General features: G+C 35.5%; 2 protein-coding genes across 8 annotated transcripts in view; one reads left to right on the top strand and one right to left on the bottom strand.

The window, feature by feature from the left end:
* Window positions 1–40: 40 nt before the first annotated feature.
* Window positions 41–12,717, top strand: NDUFAF7 (NADH:ubiquinone oxidoreductase complex assembly factor 7). Of its 6 annotated transcripts, none has more exons than XM_026695468.2 (10): window positions 41–421; window positions 3,457–3,620; window positions 4,827–4,907; window positions 6,024–6,134; window positions 7,089–7,296; window positions 7,969–8,027; window positions 9,496–9,609; window positions 10,097–10,240; window positions 11,088–11,261; window positions 11,881–12,717. In XM_026695468.2, exons 1-10 carry the CDS (start codon window positions 262–264, stop codon window positions 12,058–12,060), a joined length of 1,395 nt encoding a protein of 464 aa, XP_026551253.1. In that variant the 5' UTR covers window positions 41–261; the 3' UTR covers window positions 12,061–12,717. The 6 variants fall into 6 exon arrangements, with proteins under 6 accessions (XP_026551253.1, XP_087792596.1, XP_087792610.1 ...); XM_087936470.1 differs by having other exon boundaries at window positions 223–421; window positions 11,088–11,276; window positions 11,893–12,717; XM_087936502.1 differs by having other exon boundaries at window positions 233–659; window positions 11,088–11,276; window positions 11,893–12,717.
* Window positions 12,718–13,126: 409 nt separating this feature from the next.
* The window catches only part of PRKD3 (protein kinase D3), a 48,648-nt gene continuing 37,088 nt past the window's right edge, over window positions 13,127–24,686 (bottom strand). For both annotated transcript variants that reach the window (XM_026695467.2, XM_026695466.2), the window contains exons 11-19: window positions 23,817–24,093; window positions 23,191–23,243; window positions 22,661–22,733; window positions 20,992–21,098; window positions 20,514–20,675; window positions 19,197–19,295; window positions 18,510–18,777; window positions 16,893–16,978; window positions 13,127–15,617 (exon numbers count right to left, since the gene is read on the bottom strand). In XM_026695467.2, the coding sequence (XP_026551252.1) occupies window positions 15,444–15,617; window positions 16,893–16,978; window positions 18,510–18,777; window positions 19,197–19,295; window positions 20,514–20,675; window positions 20,992–21,098; window positions 22,661–22,733; window positions 23,191–23,243; window positions 23,817–24,093 (1,299 nt within the window). In that variant the 3' untranslated portion in view covers window positions 13,127–15,443. The remainder of the gene's footprint in view (window positions 15,618–16,892; window positions 16,979–18,509; window positions 18,778–19,196; window positions 19,296–20,513; window positions 20,676–20,991; window positions 21,099–22,660; window positions 22,734–23,190; window positions 23,244–23,816; window positions 24,094–24,686) is intronic.

Raw genomic sequence — 24,686 nt, forward strand, 5'->3', positions numbered from 1 at the left:
GGGAAACAGGGAGGAGCGACCTCTCAAGGGAAAGGACTCAGAAGATAGGAAGTAAATAAACGAACTAGTAGAATGATGCGTTTCTGGCGTCTTAAAACATACCGGGGTGCGGGGAGGCCTCGCGATTGCTTAAAAATATGTGTGGGAGAGCCGTGGTCTCCACTGCAGATCGAATTGGTTATTTTAAGAAAGAGTGCTTTTATTGAGCTGCCGGGACTTGCGCGCGGACGATAGACTGAGAACGGCGAGAAGGCTGAGGCAATGCGGCTCGTGCTTTCAGGATGCGCCGCGTTGCAAACGGCGCGCTTGGGCGTGCGGTGCGAACGCGCCGTTGGTTTCCCTAGGAGCAAGAACAGCGCCGGGGGCTGGTCTGTTCGCTTGACCCGCCAGAATGCGCGAGTCTGTGCCTCTTTATCCCGAAGTAAGTCTTGTGGAGTTTCATGCTGTTTGGTGCCAACTAAATGTGCCCGTTTGCAACTTTAAATGATAAGCAGGTTGGAATTTCCGGGAACTGAAGCTGGATTTGCCGGCTTGCTTTGCACCTCCTGCGGTGTCTGCAGGACCTGCACCTCAAATAAAGGAGTGTGTCCTTGAGTCTGTAAAACTATCAGCCAAGTCCCGAGCCTGCTTTTTTTTAAAAAAAAAATAGACAATAGCTGGTAAGTGCGTCTATAGTGACCGGCTTCACCCGCTGCTTCTCTTTAAAATAATCATATAAGATAACCTTTATTATCACTTTTTATTATTGGCACCTTTTCTGCGGCACACATTAAAAATGGAAATTCTGATGCACGCTCTCAAAAGAAAATTGTGTGACTGTATTGCATACACCCATGCACATATTTTAGTGACGTTCAAAGTTACAACGGCACTGAAAAAAGTGACTTATGACCATTTTTCACACTTTTAACCATTGTCACATGATTTACTGATAGATTGGATGCTTGACAGCTGACTCACACTTATGATGGTCGGAATGTCCTAGGATCATGTGATCCCTTTTTGCAACCTGACAGGCAAAGTTAATGGGGAAACCAGATTCACTTAACAGCAGGGATGGGATTCTACCAGTTCCGTCTGGCTCTGTAGAACAGGTAGCTCTGAAGAGCAGCAGACACAGAACCAGTGTCCAGTCTCTTACCTGACCTTTATTTCCTGCTTTTTCAACCTCAGCTGCTTTGCGCGGCACAGCTGCGGTTGAAAAAGCAGGAAAAAAGGGCTTTTTCAACCACTGCACACCCGCACGCAGTGTTGCTCAGCTGTCCAGATAGCAAACTGACGATTCACACACGCACGCAAATTGTAAATCACCAAACCGGTAGTTACACCGGTCAGATCCCAGCCCTGCTTAACATATAACATATAACTATATAACTAATATATAACTAATATATATTATATATAACTGTATAACTAATTTGATGATTGCAGTGATTCATTTAGCAAATGTGACAAAGAAAGTCGTAAAATAAGGCAAAATTCGCTTAACAAATTTCTCAACCTAAATTTTGGGCTCAATTCTGGTAGTAAGTTGACGACTACCTTTATATACATATATCTGTATACCCAAACAAAGCTGAATACCATACATATAAATACCTGCGAAAACATAAGAAAACAAATATCTTTATACAAATATGTATACATATATATACATATAATTTTGAATACATAGAAGAAAAAAAGAGCCCACTATGTATGTATATGTATGATGATCAACAATATCTCTCTAGTCATTATGATTAAAATCTGCCTTTCCCTTGCCAGCCATTACTACATAGGGCTGGTTTTAACCTGTAAAGCCTTGGCTTCTATAACAGCAGCTATAAGAAGCTGCTATGATAGTATGCATTGAGCAGGGGTGTCAAACTCTAGGCCTTTAGGCTGGATCCGGCCCATGGGATGCTTAAATCTGACCCGCATGGCTGGCCTGGAAAGATCAAAGGACCGGCCCCAGATGCCTCTGCCAGCCAAAATGGGCTGCGGAGAGGCTGCATGTGGCCCCCCATGGTCCATTTTCTGCCGCCACGGCCTTCTGCAGCACTCTGCTGGCCAAAAACAGGGTTTTTTTTCATGGGGCCTCTCACTGCCCATTTTTGGGTGAGACAGTGCTGCAGAAGGCCATGGAGGCTGAAAAAGAAGCAGGGGGGCTGTGCATGGCCCCACCACCCTTAGTTTTGGCCAGCAGGGTGCTGCAGGAGGTGCCTGTTCCATCTCCCCCCCCCCCCACTCCCCTCCGTCCCGCAAAGGAGAACTACAATGCTGATCTGGCCCTCGAAGAAGTCCAGTTTGACACCCCTGACATAGAGTGTAAGATAAATTCTACAGTTATGTACTAGTACCCCTTCCCAGAGGCCTATGCTCCCAGATATCTCTAGGATCCTGTCTTTGATGTATAATTTACTGCCCTGTTGCACTTTATTGAGAAGGGATAGTTAGGACCTGCCTTTAAAGAAGTCCTTGGTTGGAAGCCTAACATAGTGCTTTTCAACTGTAACCTTCTTCCTTTGGAATAATTTCTCTTGCAATTCGGGAAGGTCTTGAAAAGAACATTGTTCCACAAAGTTTTAATGTCAATGGAGATTCTCAGTCATCCAGGGGTCATGGTTGTTCAAAAGGTGCTTTTTCAAGAGGCAATTGGACTTTCTGGTTTTTCTTTGAAGATGTTTCACTTGTCATCCAAGAAATTCCTTCAGTTCTGACTGGTTGGTGGGGAATTGAAGGATTTTATATTCCTTGTAGACACCTGGTCATTTGCCAAGAAGCTTCTTGGATGAGAAGCAAAATGTCTTCAAAGAAAAACCGGAAAGTCCAGTTGCCTCTTTAAAAAGCACCTTTGGGCCAAACTTTTAATACTTACAGTAATTGTATCAATCACTAGCATGTAGTGGGATGCCAATGTCTGGTTACTTAGCTTTATTCAATTTTATTGGATGTACATCCTGACTTTTCCCTGCAAGCTCAATGCTGTGCAGTTCTATCTTCATAATAACTTTGAGGTGGACTATCTTAAAATAATTACCAGTCAGTCTGAGGAATTTAATTAGCCCTATAATGGAAACCATGTACAAAAAAATTCATTCAGGTGCTAGGAATCTATAATTTTGAAATCAGTAAAGAAAACAAAAAGGATATGAATTTATTTAGATTAGATGTTTTGGGTGCCAGCTTTTGATAAAATATTGGTTATTGTAGCAATAACAATAGTAGAAATAGCACATATTAAAATAAACCAGAAGCTAATAAAAATGCACAATAAAAAGGGAGAATTTTAAGAGGACTGATAACTGCCTGAATATTACACAAAATTAAATTAAGTAAATGTTAGCTTAGTCCCTTTGAAGTTTCAGCTTCTCTAAATGCCATTTGAATAATATATGAAAATGAATAGTTGGAAAAGTATTTCACATATTAAAACTGATTATTTGAAAATATGTCATGTTTCTCTTTATGCAGGTTTTTCCACTGTATTGAGATGCCAGCACTTCAGTTCAGAAAATAAAGCAGCAGACAAAAGCCTCATGACTCCAATGCTAAAGCATCTCATTATGAAAATAAAATCAACTGGTCCTATTACAGTTGCTGAATATATGAGGGAAGTTTTGACAAATCCACTGAAGGTATGATGACATATTAAATATGTCGAAGTCAGCTTTGTGGGATTAAAACAGACAGAAAGGTGGTGCAGAGAGTGGTGAGGATGGCAGAAAAGATTATTGGCTGTTCACTCCCTTCTATCTAGGACATAGCATATAAGAGTTGCTTGAGCAGGGTCTGCCGTATTGTCTGGGATGCTACACATCCTCTTCACGGCCTGTTTTCCTTTTACCTTCTGGGAGGAGGCTTCATGGTATCCAAAGCAAAACATTCAGATTCAATCAGTTTTGTTCCATATAGCATCAACCTTGTGAACTCTCAAGTTTCCTCTTACTGTTATGTATACAAAATGGACAGTGATATGTGATATGTATGTGTGTATGCGTGCGTGTGCGTGTGCATGCATGTAGGTGTACATATATAGCACCTACACCTACACCCATACACACCCATACACCAATACCCATACACACACACACACACACACACACTATATGGGGGGGAGAAGGGTGTAGGTGTATGTATGTATATAGCATTTGTATATGTGTGTTATATATGTGCATGGGTAGATATATATTTTCTTTTGAGAGCAGGCAACAGAATGACATTTTTAATGTGGGCCAGTGTGCTCACAGTAAAAAATGAAAAAAGTTATCATTAAGACTTTTATAATGAAAATCATATTTATAGCAATAGGCATATGTAACAAAAAACACATAAAGTTGTTGCTTTGCCCAAACATATTACTTAATAAAATGGGGTGGATGGTTTTTACCATGATGATGATGAGAGAGAAAGCATATTCAATGGAATTTATATATTAAACCAATATTCATTTGTTTTCAGTCGATGTATGTATGTATGTATGTATGTATATATATATGTATGTCCTTCTCCCAAAGGATCCCTGCTTGTCCCTTCTCTTCAACTCAAATAAATAACCATTTGTCATTTTAAATTGTAAACGTTAAACAAGAGATTTTTGTTTTTTCATCTCAAACCTCCTTTTTACATTGCAGCAAATCTGCTATTACATCATTTCAACTTCCTATTTATATTTGATAAATAATATTGCAAAGTGTAGAACCCTTCATGTTTTTTTTTATCACTCTTAGAGAACTGTTACAAATTTTCTGAATTAAAGCAAACTAGCAGAGGAATATAATCAAGGATTAAGATTTTGAGTGTTGCAAATAATAATATTTAATTTCTTTTTTCTCTTCCCACAGGGGTACTATATGCATCAAGATATGTTTGGAGAACAGGGAGATTTTGTTACTTCACCTGAAATAAGTCAGATTTTTGGAGAGGTAGCTTTAAAAAGTACAGTTTATTTTTTATGTGCTGAATATCTAAGTTATAAGCATTTAAGATACAGAGCAAAGCAGTAAAAGACCAAAATTAATTTCAAAAAGTTTGTCCAACTTAACAAATAAAACTGTGTTTTCTTGATGCTGTAGCTGTTAATGTTTATATCTAGCACTTTTTATCTTTTCATTTATAAGAATTCTGACTAATGACTGCTGATTATAGATCATAAATGATAAAGTCTGAATATACTAGATCAGGGGTGTCAAACCCACATCAACAAGCCAACATCACGTGACATATCAGGACTTTTTCCACCTTTGCTAAACCCGGCATGGGCGTGGCCAACATGTGACGCATCTATCCCATGGGCCAGGAGTTTGAAGCCCTCTACTAGAATATTCTTTTATCATTTGCTTCTGGGCTCCAATGGTTTTTAACAGTTCTTGAGACACTGTGTTTTGTAACTGATATTTTGTAATTAATTTAGAATTTGTTGTATTTTTAATATTATTGAGATAATCTACTGTTTGAATGTACTTAAATATTTTTACATGAAATGGTAATGTAATTTTTTATATTCCTGTCATATTGCTGCTCTGTTTTGGAGCACTCTGAGCTTCTTTGAACAAAAAAAAGCTTCATGACCTAATAAAGTAACAACTTCATCTGATACTTTTTCTGAGATCTAAATTTCACTAATGGTTAAAAAAAAATAGAAGAAATTCTATTCAGGAAAGTTTAGTTATATTGTTAGGTAGCATGTGAAAAGTATAATCTTTTTTAATAAATAAAATAAATAGTTTTAGGGTTCAGCGGCACTAAATATAATCAGGGAGATAGAAACAAAGTTCCTCCATCAGTTGAACATTATTTCTAGTGTTAGAACTGGTGATCTATTATGTTTTCTTGGGTGATTCCAAGGTCCACCCCGTGCAGTCCTAAACTATGTAACTCCCATTAATTTCAACATGATTTAAATAATTTCATTATGTGCAAAATATGTGGGGAGGGGTTTACTTTCCCTGTAATTTTACATATTATATATATATACACATGTATCACTTTATAAATATGTCCAGTTTTGCAGCTTAAGAGGTTTATTTTTTCTTCTTCAGTTAATAGGAATTTGGTTTGTTAGTGAATGGATGGCTACAGGAAAATCTCCAAAATTTCAGCTGGTGGAACTGGGCCCAGGTAGAGGTAGTCTTATAGATGATATTTTAAGGGTAAGTAAAACAGTAAAACAAATTTGCTAAATTTATTTTCTGTGACATAATTTTTCAAATTTAAGTTCATTCTTTCCAGTTCTACATCCGTTTGCAATTGTTTAAGCTTGCACAAAAATATAAACATACTGTCATGCACCCACAAATTGATGAAGACTGTTATCTTAATGTGCATGTTTTGTAAGCTCTTACCTTATATACCTTTGGTACTTTCATTTACTTTCATACTTTCATATTTTGTCTCATTGAATCACAAAACAGCATTTAAAAATTGAGAAAAGCAGAAACCAAAGTAAAAGTGTCTTCCAATGTTATTGTTAAGTTCATTATCTATTTTTTTCAACCGTCAACTATTTATTTAAGTATTAGTCTTGTACTTAGCTATAGGTAAATTACTTGTTTTTATTTATTTATTTCTAATACAAAATAGCAGTAGAATTTTAGCATCTCTGAGCAGTTTACAATGTATGAGCTTTACTTGCATATTTCCCCCAACAATCTGGGTCATTTTTCCAACCTTGGAAAGATGGAAGGCTGAATCAACCTTGAGCCCTTTCAGGATCGAATTCCAGGCTGTGGGCAGAGTTTGCCTGCAATACTGCACTTTAACCACTGCTCCACCAGAATCAATTTGTAGGAATGCCAAACTTGTATGCTATCTGATTTATCAGTGATATAGAACTGGTGTGGAGTGGGACACTGGGGTTAATGTGGTATTTAGCATATTGTGATACATTTTCAAGAATAGGCAAACCTTGAAAAAAGAAGAGGAAAAGGACAAAAAAAACAATTAATTAAAACCAAGTAATGAGAGAAGACAATACATTTGAAAAAGATTAGATTCATCCAACCAAATAAATATGTTGGATTCTTCTTGTTTCAAAATCCAGTTTTGGGTGGGTAAATGAACAGTCAGTTGTTGTAAGCTGTAACAGTAATTCTCTGTGCTCATAGGTTTTTACTCAGCTGAGCTCCATACTTGCTAACTGTGAAATTTCCATTCATTTGGTGGAAGTCAGTCCAAAATTAAGTGAGATGCAGGCATCAGTGCTGACAAAAGAAAAAGTAGAGTTGCCAGAAAGCTCCAGTGCTTACATGCATGGAATTAGTAAGACTGGAATACCAATTTTCTGGTATAGAAACTTGAATGAAGTGCCAGAAGGTAAGAACTACTTCATTTATTGCTTTTCAGTCAGCAGTTGAGACTAAGAATTATTTATTAGTCAATAATTTGTTAAAATGAAGATAAATTTTGCAATGAAGGGAGATAACCTAGAGTTAAGGTACATGTAGCTATGGTTTGGCTTTAATGAGCACGAAAATATTTCATTGAAAATATCCAATTAAATCCTTGAAAGAGTCCATTGTTTATTTCTGTAAACATAGTTTTGCAGTAGACCCTCATTTTGTATTTAAAGAATTATTTCAGGAAATGTTAAGCCTGTAACATCCTCTTGGAATTTTGTACATTTGCATTCTATCAAGTTTCTTTTGTTGACGTATATAACAAAATTAACCCAGAAGCCTTGATCAATTAAGGTTTCAAATAGGTATCGACTCTTAGTAACCATCTAGATAGAAAGGTTCTCTCCGGCAATAATAGTCATTGTTTCTCGTTTGTCCATGCAGTTTTCCTGGAAAAGTAAAATAAAAATAGTTACTGCTGCAACATATATTGAAATATAATTGAGTACACTAAAATCATAAATTTTGACTCATGATCTCGCTGAAACAGGCCATTCATAAAAATAATTCCTAATAAAGATTTTGGCTGTATATTATAAAAGTTGAGGTATTTTTATTTTTGACTGGTCCTTTTTTCCCCTCTACCTAGGCAACAGTTTTTATTTAGCACATGAATTTCTTGATGCTCTGCCTATTCATAAATTTCAGGTATGATCACATACTACTATAAGATTTGGATTAAAAATTGTTCGCTGTTTTTATAATATATGCTGAGGTATGGTAGAAATAGTGACCACGTTAATATAGATATTTTTTACGTTAAGATACCTATTATAATAAATTCTACAAGGAATGTATTAATGTGACATAATTTGCAAATCAGAAAAAAGTCACATTGAGAACCTTTTAATTATATAAGAAACTGGAGTTTTTATATAATATTAAATATATAAACATATAACTACAGTATTGGCACATATTCCAACTGATTCTATAATCTTATAAGTATACTTATTACATAAGTCACAAAAACATAAAAGAATAATGTAATTATTACGCTTTTACACAGCAGATGTCATGGAATCAAAGCACATGAATTGGAGAATCCCTATGCCCGATCACAACTGCATGAGAGGGAAAAATAAAATTTAGTACTACAGATAGGCCTCAATGCACAGCTGCAATTGTGTCCACAATTTCAATCATAAATCCTGAAAGTCATAAAGCAGGACTGTGCCCAATTTTATGACATTTTGCAGTGATGGTTAAGCTGTAGTTGTTAAGTGAACAAAGGTCATCTAGTCATGGGTGATCATGCCCTACTAGATGTATTTATTACTAACAAATGCTCCAAGACTTAGAATTCAGTTCTGAAATTGCAGGATTGTGTGTGCAGACAACCATCATAACTAATGTACCGTGTTTCTCATATAATAAGGCTGGGTCTTTTTTTTTTTTTTGAGCCCCGAAAAAATGGCTAGGCCGTCTTTTCGGGGGTGACTTAATTCCCCCCCTTGCATCTTTGGGCGGTGACGGCTTGGATGTTGACCTCGGCGTTGGTGGGGCACTTCGTACCAGGGTCAACGCAGGCAGCACCATATCCGGGTATGCAACAAAAGTACTTCCTAACAGCAACCCCCCCCATTCCCCCCCATTTCGCATGTTTTAATATAGGCCTTAATTTGGGGGGAGGGGTTTAATTTAATTTCTTGCCTATAAAACATTCTGGGACTTCCTATTGGGGGAGGCCATATTGTTGGAGAAACAGGGTAATTTCAGCAATTCTTTGCCACAAAATTCCAAAAGAAATGTCTACACTGAGGTAGATTTTGCTTCTTTTTTCATGGTCTAACAATCCACTTCTGAGATGCTGCTTTTATATGCATATAGGCACATTTAAAAACAAAAGTACTTCTAACTGTATAATTAACTTAAATTTGTGTTTGAAGCTTTATTAATATAAATACTGAGCTGGAGATACATTTCATCGTACAAGTTGCTAAATGAAAAACTTCCAATATTAGACTTTAAAATGTTTTATTTAACATCAGAATTAAACTTTATTAGGAGTTTTTAAATCCAAGATTCATGTTTTAAACAAGCCTAGTCAGAAGTGATAATCAGTACACTTACCCGATGAATCCATAGTATTCTATTTTGCCTTGTCAATTAACAGAAAACAGAAAACGGGTGGCGTGAGTTGTTGGTTGATATTGATCCAGAAGCTTCTGATAAGCTGCGATTTGTCCTTGCACCATCTGCCACTCCTGCCTCAAAATCCTTCATACATGTAAATTTCTGATTATTTTTTATTATATTTCAAGGTTATATAATCTGGGGGTGGGGGGGTGTTTCTTTTGAAATTGTATTGCAATTCTATAATGGTCCAAGATCATCATTTTTGCTGAAGCAATCATAACTGTTATAAATTCTTTTCAGCTCATCACCTTGATTTAATCAAAATGTTTAATAATACCACAATTAAATTAAAACTGATGTCATATATTCTAGTTTAGTCAACATATGCATCAGATTTAACTTCTTTATATGACTTTCAGGAATCTCTTATTAAGACAGTATTTGTGTAATTATTTTTTTGCTATGTTTCTTCAAAAGCTTTCTAGAAATTGAAGTTCTATTGAAACACTCCTGTTATAAACATGCTTAGCAAGGGGAATAATAATTCAAAAATCACTGTCCTTTGTACAAGCTGTCTATTGCAGCATGGTATTATGGATCATTTTAATAATTATACTTCAACTTAAATTTTATATTAGGATCAAGAATCCAGAGATCATGTGGAAGTATGTCCTGATGCTGGTGTCATCATCCAGAAGCTTGCTTCTCATGTTGAAAACAATGGAGGAGCAGCACTGATTATAGATTATGGTCATGATGGAACCAAAACTGATACTTTCCGAGTAAGTTGATTCGTATAACTTCATTGTAGTTTGAATATGTGGATTTCAGTTGGGTGCTAGAAAGAGGAGGATGGCTGTTGTACCCAGTAATGTGTCAACTGCAGATTTGATAAGCTTTATTTCCCCTCTTCTGTACAGGGAGAGTACATCCCTAGGACTGAATCTTGTGGCCTCTCATTTAAAGCCTGACGGTAGGGCTCTGACTATGAAAGGTTGCCAGCCCAGCCTGTGAGAGCTATCTAGGAGGAAAGCAGGAATGGGGAAAAAAATGTAAACATTTGTCTCCAATAGACATGGCTGAATGTATGGAAAAAGCTAGTTTAAAACTTCTCACTTTATAAAAGCAGGATTTGAAATATGATTTGATATAACTTCTGTAGCTCTCTCCCCACATCTCTGGTACTGTCAATTGTGTTTTATGACTGCTGTTCCAATATGCCAGTGAAGTTTATATCTGTATTGCATCCATTAGTGACAGGGAGAGTGCAGGATTGCAGGTGAGTCGGAAAGCCTCTGCACCTGTGCAAAGTGCACGTTTGTCACATGCAAAGTGCACACATGCAAAGCGCGCCCACCGAACCAGTGGTAAAAAAAATTGAAACGCACCACTAACCTACTTCCTTTTTACAGAAGACGGAATCAAATAGGAATTGACTAATTTTCTATATTATATATCACCCTTTAGAAAATCTGGAAAATAATTCATTCTTTTAAAAAGATACAATGCAAGAATCCTAATTCCATGACAAATAGGGTAGCAATAATCAGGACTCTCACCTTCAAAAATTAAATTGACCACCTAACAAAGCACACAGGTGAACTTGTCTTATTTATTTTCTATTTTCAGGGGTTCCGTGGTCATAAACTTCATGATGTATTACTGTCACCAGGATCTGCAGATCTCACTGCTGATGTAGATTTCAGCTACTTGCAAAGAATGGTACAGAAAAGAGTAGCCACTTTAGGACCTTTAAAGCAAAAGGAATTTTTGAAAAATATGGGCATTGATGTTAGATTGCAGGTAAGGGCTAATTTTGTAATTAATTTATTAATTAATCTGCTTTCACCAAGCGTTCAAAGCAAGTTAGATAGGGAAACCCTTTCATTTTATCCCAACAGCAATCCTATGAGATAAGTTGGGATATGTTTGTATGTGTATGTATTTGTATATGTATTTATACATACCCATGCGCGCGCGCGTGCGCGCACACACACACACACACTGAGCAGCTTACAGTTGCATATACAGTTAAAACAAAGTTAAAATCAGACATTAAAGCCAAGGACACATGGAGAGGGCACAGGCGGCGGGGGGAATCTGTTATTACTCCATCAACCACCTCCATTGTGCTGTGCCCCCATAGGGATCCCAAGCTGTCAGAGACACAACTTTAGCTGCTTACAAAAAGATAGGAGTTTTCAGGGTTGGAGGTGGATTGAAGGTTTTATCTTAACCACTATGTTTCTTTTGTTCAAGAAAACAAAAGAAATCAAAAGTTGTTTGGTCTTTTTAAATCACTGTTTTTGACTCTTGCATTTATCAACAGACAGAACTGATACCTAAAACTATATGATATATACATATTGGGAAAGAGGGGAGTGAATTTTGGGATGGGAAAATAATATGTTTTTTTATGTAGGTTCTACTGCAGAATGCTGATGCAGTCACTCGAAGTCATCTGCTTCAAGGTTATCAAATGCTCATGGATAAAATGGGAGAACGCTTTTATTTTTTTGCCCTTTTACCTCATTACAGACTTAAGCCAGATCATTCACTTTCATCACCTATTGCTGGCTTTGGAGAACTTTTATGGAGATGAACCCCAAATCACAATATGCATTCTGGTAAAAATCTAGATTTACCTGAGGATCTATACTTAAATCTATCAGGAAGACAGTTGGATTACCTTTACTATGGAAGATTTCAATCATACTCCTGTAACACGTAGCCAATATAGGGAATCATTGATATGGTAAAATTAAAAACAAAATACTGCTGTTGAAAGGTGGGAGGAGTTTTAGATGGAAAAATGTACAATACTGTACTATGAAAGGGTTTCATAAAGTTTGCTCTTTAATCCCCCCTGAGAATTTCCAAATTTGTGGGATAAGAAATTTCACTGCTCTCACACACACCCTCATTCCCTTCTCAACCTAGCAGTAGCTGCCTGCCAACCTGGAGCTTGCAACTTGCTGCTGGTTTCCCCACTGACAGCCAAAGATTTAGTAAACAATAATCAGGACTGCAGGGAGTTGCCATCACTAAGTGATGTGGCTGTGCTTTACGACTGCATCGCTTAGCAACAGAAATTCCAGTCCCAATTGTCATAAGAATAACCTGTATATGGCTACTAACGATACAAGCGTGTCTTCAGAAAACAGAGAGCTAGTACAAATTGAGTACCATGCAAGCTCCTATTCATTTGTAAATGCAGCTCTCTGTACTATTTTGTTTTAATAAACGGTTAACATGTTAATATGGTGTGTAATTCATTTCAAAAAAATGAAGGACAGAAAACAATATAAGCAGTATAAGCTTTTTAACAAAAGCAGCCTGTCCTAATTTCTGAGAAATCCTTCCTAAATTCCACAACTATTATATCATGCTTATAATAATAAAACATCCAACATGACTTGGCTGAACAGAGGCTATTCAAAAAGGTTGCAACTCAAATTTGCTACAAGCTATTGCCAAGAATATCATTAAAAACACTGGCTGTTGTGTCATATTTCACTTCAATAGTGCATTTTAGTGAGCTTAAGAAAAGATCAAATTTCACATAACAACTTCAAACTAACTTGACAATACTGCAATACTAATCATTCTAATATATTTCAACAGATCTCTTACCACGAAAGTCTTTTTATGAATAGAAAAAAACACAGTAGGGAAATAAAATTTATTTCAAGCTTAGAGGATATTTACAAACAATGAGATATATAAAAATATAAAAAGTACTTGACAGTGTCTTTTGAGACTAAAAGTTTTACTAAATATTTTCTAGAATCAATACAGCACTATTTTTCGATGAATGCAACTTACCTCAAAAAGAATGCTAATGCAATTCTGGGTACAAATTCATCTGGAGCAAATGCCAATTTAAAGCTTTGATGCAGTAATTTAGGCATTCAAAGGAACAGTTTAAGAATGCTAGCTATGCAATTTTATTGTTGCGGAATATGTGTAACAGCTTTATAGAATAGAAACATTCCAGTTATTTTTTTCTTTGGCCCCAATAACATTTGTATTGTTCTACTGCTATATAACATTGTTATCCTGAAAACAAAAGAATAACCTAAGAGGCATAACATGAAGTACAATACATTCTCTAGAAGTGACTTGCAACTATTTAAATTATAGCTATTCAATTCTATATACTCACTTGGAAGTAAGTCCCATTGAACTCAGTGGGATATATTTCTAAGGAGACATATACAATAGCCCTGTTAATGAATGGCACTGGGAATATTTGTGATTCTCTTTTGGCATAAATTTATAAAAAGTCAGGGAAAAACAGGTACATTCAGTTCTAGTAGAGCTTAGGCTGTGATTTAGCTTGCTTGAGTATTTTCAATCTAGGAGAGAATACTTTCAACTATTCCATATCAACTTCCAGCATATCTTGAAGTACTTTTGAATATTTCAATCTCTGGAGCCAACAAGATATATTTAACATCCCCCATCTCTGCATTGGATATCTTTTCCAACTCTGACTGTAACATCTAATGTGGGAAAGGTAGTTGGCAAATTATTAGTTCATTAGCTAGAAAAAAGAAATACGTTTTCCTAGATTTAATTCTGATTAAGACTTTACCTCTGTACATCTTTCTAAGTACAGTCCCTCATTTTTCCATCACTAATTATTAAGTGATAAATAGTAATCTATGAATAAAATACTATTTTTCATTCTGCATGAACTCATTCTGGCTGTTACTATTGATGAGGATAAAAATGAATTGATGTTGTAATTTTCTGCATTTTACCTTCCATCATCCTGAAAAAGGTTTGTCAATTATAAACTATCTGAAATTGGGATATTAGAAAAATGCTACAACTGAAAATAGGAGTGTTTGGCTAACAGACAAACCAATATAAAAATATTTAAAGGAAATAATATCCTTTTCATATTAAATAATTGCATTATGTTCTGCTGAAGCTTTCTCAAATGCTTCAATTATCTATTTTTCTAGCAATCTAATCTTAAGAGAATTGAACTCAGAAAGTAACTACAAACCTGCTAGAAAGGTAGAAAAGTAACAAAAGCATTTTTATTTTGGAGTGCCTAGGTGGCCAATGGCCAATGAATCTTGCAATTTAAAACAAAAAGATATATGCAGAGATGAGAACATTGTCAGAACTTTAGCTTAAGTTGCAGTAACTTGTACAGTGTGTGTGGTATTCAGGTACTATTACTATTCTGCATTCCCACAGCTTAACGAACTGTTTTATTGAATTATATGCCTCAATGTTCAGATCTTAAATGGTCTGAACAGTATTATTGGTTCCCATCACCTACATTTTCAAAGTATACGCAGTTCACTTGCAAATAATCAGTTAAAGGTTGTTTTTTTAAATCAAGTGTTTTTGGAAGAGGCATGCAAGATTTTCTTTCAAACAGCTTGCTAAAACTGCTCAAAACACATCCAAAATATTCAAAACTACCTGCTTCCCCATTCAAACAATACTTTTGCACTTGAAAAGGATGTTTGCAAAGTTTCATGAAGTTTTGTACTCAAGACATTTCAGAATGAAAAGTTTTGCATATTTCTAGTTTTTTGTCATGGCATATATGTTCATGATTCTTTATAGCTTCCTTATAAATGTTATCTAAATACCAGAAAATAGTATCTTTGCCTAAATAGATAAGAAACTAGGAAACATTAAAAAATTGTTACTGTGTAAATTACAAAAAAAAGAAGAAAATTCACATACATCAAGTCTCTGTGTACATAAGCTGTCAGTAACATCTCTGTGATGTACCAATAAGGCAATATTACAGAAATACTTCATGGCTTTTAACTCAGTGCTGGGTGATATTCATAATCATAGAAACTAGAAAGATAAAGATGCTTCCCAGATGTCCATCCACAAAGTGATGCAGGATCTTGCCTTCATAGCTTTAGACGCTGAATCATCTGAACAACCAAAAGCATCAATTGTCCCAAATTATCAGAATTTGATTAAAATGCTTTTTCCAATGAATCATGGATCTTCTTCCATATCATCTGGATTGGGAGCCATAATGAAATGTTTGGGATATACAAGATTGTGCTCATATGCATGTTCTTCCCAGCGAGCATCATCACTCTCGTGGGTAATGTAACGTTCTCCAATGCGAGTTTCAAACTCCCGAAGATCAAGCCAAGTTTGATAATCCTGCAAAGAGAAAAAACTTAATGGAAAATTTAACAATATTCAAAATACAGTACATTTCCCAATGACCACATTGACGCATGTATTTGTGACAATAATTTCCTTCAAAATAACATTTTTCTTTAGAGTTTATCTCCCATCAAACTACTAATCACATCCAATGCAATGTAGCTTTTTTAATATAAATAATACTTATGGTAGGTTAGACCAGTGGTGGCGATCCTATGGCACATGTGCCATGCAGAGCCCTCTCTGTGGGCTTGTGCACCGTCGCCCCAGCTCAACTCCACCGTGCATGCATATATGCCTCCTGCTGGACTTTGGGTCTCTGCTGCACGTATGCGGGAGTGGGACACATGTGCAGGAGTCACACACACGTGGGGGCACATGCAGGATGTGCATGCATCTGGGGGCGTGCCTTGCATTTTGGGTATGCGCGCTTGGGGCCCAAAAGGTTTGCCATCACTGGGTTAGACAATTCCATCTGCTTTGGCCTTTCTAAGCAGAAGAATATCCTTAATAGAGAAATTATTCACCTTAAAAACAAAATGATGCATAATACTTTAAACCAGAAGCAAGATTGGATACCTGGTAAAACAGCTGACTAAAAAAGAATATAAAATATAAACTAGTAAAATACATGGGATAAGTTAGGCAATGTTACAAATTTTACAGAATAGGTCTGAATTGGGAGTTTAAAGAAAAGGTTACACCAAAACAAGGTGAGAATTAATGTTGCTTTATATTTTTAACTGTTACATATCCAAGGCCACAAGAAACTGCCTTCTTGTTGCTCCTGATCCAGCTATCGGCTATCCTAAGCCCCTCTTCCTCCATAGAGAGGCCACCAAATTAATCGTTGGTGAGGACAAATAACAGACACCCTATGAGTCTGGGTATCATCTAGATCCTCCATCTGAGTTGACCCATTAAATCTGAATAATTAAGGGGCTAATTTTTGCCCTTCCTCAGACTTTTTGCTAACCCAAAGTTACTATACATCCTGTTCTGTAGTCTCAGAGTGAGGAAGAGGACATAAACATATATGAGTATCTAAGCCAATAGTAATACATAAATACATAAGTGTTATTGATAATTGAACTCAACCTGTTAAAAAGGCAGAATAATACATCCAAAAATGGGACAGGGAAGATGATAGAAAGTTAGAACTGAGTAACAGTTGAGTATTTAAGTACTGAGTACTTAAATATTTTCAAGACCTCAGTTCATTCCAGACTTGTCAGATCTGATTCATATTAGTATGGTATGTAACTCTACCTGTAACCAAGGATGACTAAGTGATTTGTCAACACTGTAACGTTTTCTCATCTTCACTTGAAGCAAATTATTTATTAAATCAGTAGCTGAGGAAGCAAATAAAAAAGCAGTCGGTAAATATTTCATCTTTTTCCATCATTCTCTATCTATTCCCTACACCCATCTCATCCTCATATTGATATGTTTATTCTGGAGGAAGAATTAAAGCTTTTTTAGTGATATAAAAAACATTTTAAAAAATATTGACAATCGAGATCATCTACTTCTAAATAAACACCAAGATTCTTTAATTTGAAACCAAGTTAGACTGTTTCTTAAAGTAGAAATTCTTTAATTACTTATTTGATACTTTGTCTATTTCCTTACTTTCAATGCAGACATTCCATAGAAGCTTTAGGGGTTTTTCAGCAACCCCTTCAAGTTTCTATCATTCATTAAAGCCTTGTAAAAAGAATGCAATTGGACTAAAAAGAATCAAGAAGCCAATTCATATACGGCATCAGAATTAAATGTGCTTAATAGCAGTATAGCATACTCAAAACAGAAAAATATATTACCTTCTAAGTCTACAACCAAAAAAGATTTGGGGGAAATACATGTTCAGAATTAGTGTTTTAGACTTATTTATTAAATTTATTTGCCACTCATCTCACCACATGGCAATTTTGGGCAGCTTACAACATTAAAAGCAGTAAAACCATACACACACATACAAAGAATATAAAATTATAAATTAAAAGATGGGAGGAGAGGGAGCAGGATGTGCAGGGAGGAGGTGGAATCAACCATCTCCAGCATGACATTCCCCCATTGAGAACCCAAGCCAGGTTTGGGGGGACTTATGGAAGGTTAGGAGAGGCAAGATCTTCCAATGGGCAGCGCCAAGGCAGAGAAGGTTCACCTGGATCCTGGAACCTGCTGGCTGGAATTCTTGACCAATAGGATTCACAGCATACCTCCTCTGCCACATGGATGGGGCCTGTCTGTCCCATTGGGGTGAGATGATTCCTCAAATCATGTAAGGCTTTAAAGGTAATAACCAACACCTTAAACTGCACCCAAAAGCAAACCAGTAGCCAGTGCAGCTTGCAGAACAGGGGTGTAATATGGGCCATTCTAGAAGCCCCAAAGCCTCATTGGCGCACTCTGCATCATTTGAAACTTCTGAATGCTCTTAAAGGGTAGCCTTGAAAATAGATATGTCTACTTAAACGCACTGTAAGTAAAAAAACATTTTTTTTCACAGGAAGCAGACTACAGTATGGAGCTTCATCAGTAATTAAATCTCCTTCCCTTTCTAAAGTTGGGAAAGCCCAGAATATGCTGCCGCATAATATCAAAGCTTCCAAAGTTTTAAGAAGTTCAAGAAAAAGCCTATCAATTACAGTATACATAAGAGGCTTTAACTCATTAAGTGGGTAGCTTACCATTTTAGAATAAAAGCTTTTTTTCCCATTTGCTCAGTCACAGGAAAATGATTCCTAATGGTTCCTGAATAGCAGTCACTAATAGCAGTCATCTAATTTACTGTCGTGTCATTGCTGCATTCCAATTAAATGTTATAGATTTTACTAATATGCAGAAAACATGAAATGTAAGTTGTCTAATGATATTTACCTTCATTAGAAATTTCCTTCCAGGGATTTGGTGGATACATAAATGCTGCATTTTGGATCTGATCATTTATGTCTTCATCTTCATTAAATGGAAACGTGCCACTTAAGCTCACATAGACGATGACACCCACAGACCACATATCCAGCGATCTATTGTAGCCTTTACTCCTAAGTACTTCTGGGGCAAGATAAGCTGGAGTTCCTACTACAGACCTCCTAAAAGATTTTTCCCCAATAATGCGTGCAAAACCAAAATCACACAGCTTTACCTGTAAAACAAATGCTCTTTACTTAAATTACTATGCAGTTAACTTAAAAACAAATTATCATGGCTGATTTTAAAAAATCAGATAGGGTGTATGGAGTCTTTACAAACATGAAATATGGTCAATATAATTAGCAAGTTATAATAGTTTCTTTGCATTGGTTATACTTTATTAAGTTTTCTAATTTTTTTTCCAATTCTAGTGGAGGATGAGCACATTAATCCAGGAAAAATATATTTTCAATACTATAGTGTAACTTTTTTTCCAAATCAAACATAGCTAAATTAGAGAAAAAATATTCTAGCCGTAAAATAATTTTATCAATCACTAAAAAATTAGAAAGTTTAAGAAAAGAGATTAAATCTTATTCTAGATTTCCTCTTCCACAACAGGCATACAAAAATACTTATTTCCTTACCCACCTGAGGAAAGGGTTCTGCTGATGCTAATAGTACATTTTCAGGCTTTAAATCACAGTGCACTATATTTTTGAAGTGTAAGTTCCTCAAAGCAACAAGTATCTTTAAAAAAAGGAAAAAAGTATTTTCAAAATCAGTTCTGTACAAAGAACCCAACAGACATTACAAGTCCAAGTGGTTATGCTTCAATTCAATATTTGTCTAAAAGCAAATGAACTCTTTTGTTGGAATACTTCCAGAATTCTACCCTTAATTTAAAAAAAAAAAATCCAGCTTCCCAAAGAGACAGTGTTATTTTTCAGCTAGTTACTTTCAGCTACTTACAAATGTAACTAGGTGAATAACTTCTTCATTGTGGCACGAAATCTCAATCTCTTACCATTCCTATTAAGTACACAATGAATACAATATTAGGACATTAATCCCCAATTAGAATTACCTGCCACACACTAATTTTTCTTGGAAGTAAAAGTGATGTTCACACATATTTGTCTTAAACACCCTATGTGCATTTAATATTCAGCAAATGCTATATAAAGTAAAGATATGCTTTTTAAATCAAGAATAAAGTTTGCTAAGTATAAGATTGTCTCTTTACTATAATTTAGGTAATGTTTCCCTCATATACACCAGAATTATTGTTATATTTGCATACACCATTTTGAATTAAAGCTTCCTTGATTCAATTTAAAAAAGTAAACATTTTAGACTAAAGCATATCAAGTTAATTAAATAAACAACACAAAGTATTGAAGACAGCAATGGTATGATTGTAAACCTGGCATTTTTTAAAAACAGGCAGGAGTAATCATATCTTTAAGGCCACCCAAAGAAAGTATGCAGATAATCCTCGACTTATGACCACAATTGAGCCCAACATTTTTGTTGATAAGTGAGGCAGTTGTTAAATGAATTTTGCCCCATTTTATGACCTTTCTTGCTTCAGTTGTTAAGTGAATCATTATAGTTGTTAATCACACAGTTGTTAAGTAAATCTGGCTTCCCCATTGACTTGGCTTGTCAGAAGGTTGCAAAGGGTGGATCATGACCCCTGGACACTGCAGGGATCATAAATGCAAGTCAGTTCCAAAGTATCTGAATTTTGATCATGTGACCGTGGGGATGCTACAATGGTCATTAAGTGTGAAAATTTGATTTTTTTTTCAGTGCCATTGTAACTTCAAATGGTCACTAAATCAACTGTTTGTAAGTCAAGGACTACCTGTATACCCATCATTCTTGGGCTTTCCTCAAAGACAGGCCATAATAGGGAAGGCTCTCTCACTAGGGAAGAAAACCGATTGAAAACAAAAGACTCACCTGAGTGACCATGAACTTGGTGATTCTTTCTGGAAGCCGACTTTTCTCACTGGAAAGAATCATTTCTAACATATCGCCATGAAGTTTTTCCATCACAACAAAAACCCTTTCAGGAGTTTCAAACATACATTCCAGGTTTACAATCCCAGGGTGATGCAAATTCTAAGGAAATGTACAGTACTGACTCAGACAAAATATCAAATGAATAAAGAAGTATTCTTAACATATAGTATTCAGACAAAAGAAAACCATTCTATGCTTTACTATTTCAAAAGCACTCAGGCAATCTTTTGTAATACTTAGGGCAATGGTTCCATTGTTTAGCAGGTCAAAAGGTAATCTACCAGGAATAAAGAATTACACCAAAAAAAAAAGCCACCAAGAAATTGCACCTCAACATAAATGCTTATTACATGCTCACAATTTTTAATTAAAAAAAAACATACTATGATGGAGTATGTTTGCATCAGTTTTGTACCTGCAAAATAGCCACTTCGTTGCGGAGCTGGCTTTCTTGTTTTGTAGGGAACCGCATTTTATCAATGACTTTAATTGCCACATCCCTTCCAGTCTTTCTATGTTTACCTGCACAAATACAAAGAGAAAGGAAACAGGGGAAGTCTCTCAGGTAGACAAAGAGGCAATATTGATGACAACATGTATTTAATGGATTTAACAGAATAACATTGTTGGAAGGGACCTTGGAGATCTTCTAGTCCAATCCCCTTGCTTAAGCAGGAAGCACCATACCATTTCAGCCCTTGTTCAATCTCTTCTTAAAAACCTACAGTGTTAAAGCATCCACAATTCTTTTCATTACACAGGGTTAAATTTTCATTAAATGGGTTTGTTAACAATTAACATATCTCTGGTAAAATTGTACTAAAAAAGAATGAAAGACTTGGAAATCATTGAACCCAATATTGTTCTTTTGGTTCCAAATATCAGCAGCACTATCCCAGAAATTCAAGGACAGAAGACAGAAAAATAGACGTGCCCATGTGGCCTATGGAGTGTCCTTATGATGCAAAAACATTTCCTGAACTTTCTGCTCAAGGCTATTATTTGCATCACAAGCTTACATATTCAAGTTGAGAAGGAGATATTTAAAATTTACACATTTTAGAAGATATACTGGTACACCCTTCTAACAATTTTTTTAGCTGTTAATGGAAAGGCACTTTATTCCTTTTCAAATGTACTTTTAACATTGGTCTAAGTTTTCAAGAACCACTTTATATACAATTCTATAGGATATTGGGATCTATGAACAAAGAAATGGCTATTACATTATAAGGCCTAATGATTCTATTTGAGGAGTATACAAAATATTCACATATTCACGATAGCTGCAGAGAATGTTAAGCAAAGTGATATCAAGTCAGTGCTACTGCTATTATTTTAGAGGCCTAGACCTAATCTGGATTTCCTTATTCAATACTGCTGGATATATATCAAGCTAGAGTATACAAGCTATGAAAAACAATTGACAGCAGAAGTAGTAGCTGCCGTAAATATTTTAATGTAGATGAGAGATACTTTTTTTACTCCAGTAAAGGCAACTATAGAAGACACTGCTAATTATATGGAAATAAAAATCATTATCAGATATATAGTTCTACTGGTAAGAACTAAGTAGCACTTTAATGATTTGCAGAGCTACCAGAGAATCAGTTAACTAAATTTATGGGGAAAAACTGTCTTATGGCAGTAGAAATGAGTGGTAATGTGGAATCTGCTAAAAACAAACCATGAAAAGATATGTTAAAGAAATTGTTTTATATCATGTCAGCCTACTGCCCAAATAGTTTGTGAAATATATAGCTGCCTTCTTCAACCTGTGGCCCTCTGAAGTGTTAAAACTACACTTTCCAATTTTGGGAAATATGATCTTAATGGTCTTAAAGTTCCAGATTGGAAAAAAAATTAGTCACAGGCAGTAGTTCTCCAGCATTTTCCCATTATTTTTAGACAGTTGGAACTGAACTTCTATCTCTGATATATATCACACATCATTAATCTTGCACCATTAATACATTACTTCCATAACAGTAGATTTCCATTAAAAAGATGGAGCAAGTCTGTTTTATATATCAACCCTACAGACAAAATATTTCACATGTGCTGTAATATTTATTCAAACTTACCTCCATACACAATTCCAAATTGACCAGAACCAAGTACCTCATCAGCAAAGATCTGATACACTGAACTTATATCCTATGAAAAGGATATAGACAGAAGAAAGCAAATATTAGGTTCACTCACTTGATAAAATGACGCCATAGCAGAAATTTAAATGTCAACATGTCATACAGTTAAAAGAAAGAAGAGCTGTGACACACGTTCTGAAGATGAATTATGTAAAAGGCCTGTTCAGACATGCACAAACATATTGCTTTTGATATCTGAACATTTGTATATTTAATCCAATTCAGGCACATTGCACTTGAGGAAATGTACCATTTACAAGATTTCTCATTATATGTTTTTGTTAAAATGCATAAGAGACTTAATCTTTTTTTTAATAAACACTATGTTAGGTTATTTTTAAAAAGAGAACAATTTGCTTCTTTACATTTCCAACATTCTTGATTTTGATATAAAATATCCATCAAGGGGCAATTAATACTGAATGATTAGAAGAATATATTTTGTTTATATTTTGTTGACTTACCACATTTTCTTGGATCTGGCAATTTGAAACAGAAATGCTGACACATAATTCTTCTGCAATTAAAAAACAATCCCTCTTTTAAAAATGGTATTACTCATATGGTGTTCCATAAAGTTTTATGTTTGAATGAAGATCCTAGTAATTACATGTAAAATTATCAACCCATTGTTAGGACACTATTGGTAGGACTATAATTAAGTAATCTGATACTTTATGGTAATAATTGCCAATCTAATTTAAATTATGAATCTAAATATATGAAATATGGGCCTAAGGTTTTATAGCTGTTGGTGAGATAAATTGAAACTATGAAGAAAGCTATGCCAAGCAGCATCTTTTCAGGATAAAGCTTACATTACAGTAATGGTAAATTGTTCCATATTGTGCAACAGAGCCACTAAACTCTTCTTCTGAAAGTATTGCTTCTTACTGAATGCCTTAAGAATAGACTTTAAAAAAGGATAATAAATTGGTTGGTACTTGTGATGGAACTCCAACTACTACATATAAAACAATGGCATTAATTAAGTTTTGCATACTAGGAAAAAGACCCATAATATTAAAGACAGTATTTTGTCATTTAGCAAATCACCATGAAGAAAAAACAAGCCTTTTTCAGTCCTTACTGTGATCTTTTCCTTGTCCTGTAGTTATGCAAGTGCTGGTCTCAGGCGTGACTGGCATTAAAGCCTGACGAATAGCTTTCTCCCAACTCCCAGCTACATCCAATCCAACTCCAGTAGCAGCCAAAACAGGGCTATGGTGACTGCTGCCATTGTTCTCTCCAACGAAGTATACCATTGTGTCAGTTATTATTTCAAAACAGTGAGGATTGCTGCCTTGCACCATATTTGAGAAATCCCGTGGCTGAGTCACCTGAAGAATTTCAGAAAGTGGGATCTCCTGCAGAAAATATAGAATATTAAAACTCTAACAGGGAGACAGACCTCTTTGTAAGAATATGCAACAGTAAAACTGACAGCACTGAGAAAAGGTAAATATTAATGCACTCAGTTAAGAACATTTCAATAGGTACACTTATTCCAGTTCCTTAGTCATGCTTCCAAGGAAGTCACAAACATCTCTCAGTAAGGCAAACCAATGAAGTTATCTCTTGTTAAAAATCTAAATGGTATTTTTTCATTAGATTAATGTATCCAGTGAATGGCCTTTTGGAATTCTCTTACGCAGCCTGTAAAGTTTAATTACCTTTGACATTCCCAGCATCAAATGTGCCAGTTTGCTTAACACTGAACTACATATTGAAATTACCTTTCACTTTTGAGGTTAGATTATACTATAAGATCCTATTTTAATTCCTTAGCAAATTATTCGGTAACATCTGATTTATTACAGGTAGTCCTCAACAGTTTGTTTAGTGATCGTTCAAAATTACAATGGCACTGAAAAAAGTGACTTGCAATCATTTTTCACACGACCATTTTTCACACTTACAACTGTTGCAGAATCCCCACCATCATACATCAAAGTTCAGA

The sequence above is a fragment of the Pseudonaja textilis genome, chromosome 1 (genome assembly GCF_049901715.1).
Source record: "Pseudonaja textilis isolate UNSWEBS1 chromosome 1, rPseTex1.2, whole genome shotgun sequence".
In the NCBI taxonomy this organism is placed as follows: domain Eukaryota; kingdom Metazoa; phylum Chordata; class Lepidosauria; order Squamata; family Elapidae; genus Pseudonaja; species Pseudonaja textilis.

Excerpts from the sequence above, each read along its gene's own strand:
- NDUFAF7 (XM_087936470.1), top strand. The coding sequence starts at position 262 with ATGCGGCTCGTGCTTTCAGGATGCGCCGCGTTGCAAACGGCGCGCTTG. Across the intron at positions 422-3,456 it reads CTGTGCCTCTTTATCCCGAA|GTTTTTCCACTGTATTGAGA; the intron begins GTAAGTCTTGTG and ends CTCTTTATGCAG. Across the intron at positions 4,908-6,023 it reads TAAGTCAGATTTTTGGAGAG|TTAATAGGAATTTGGTTTGT; the intron begins GTAGCTTTAAAA and ends TTTCTTCTTCAG.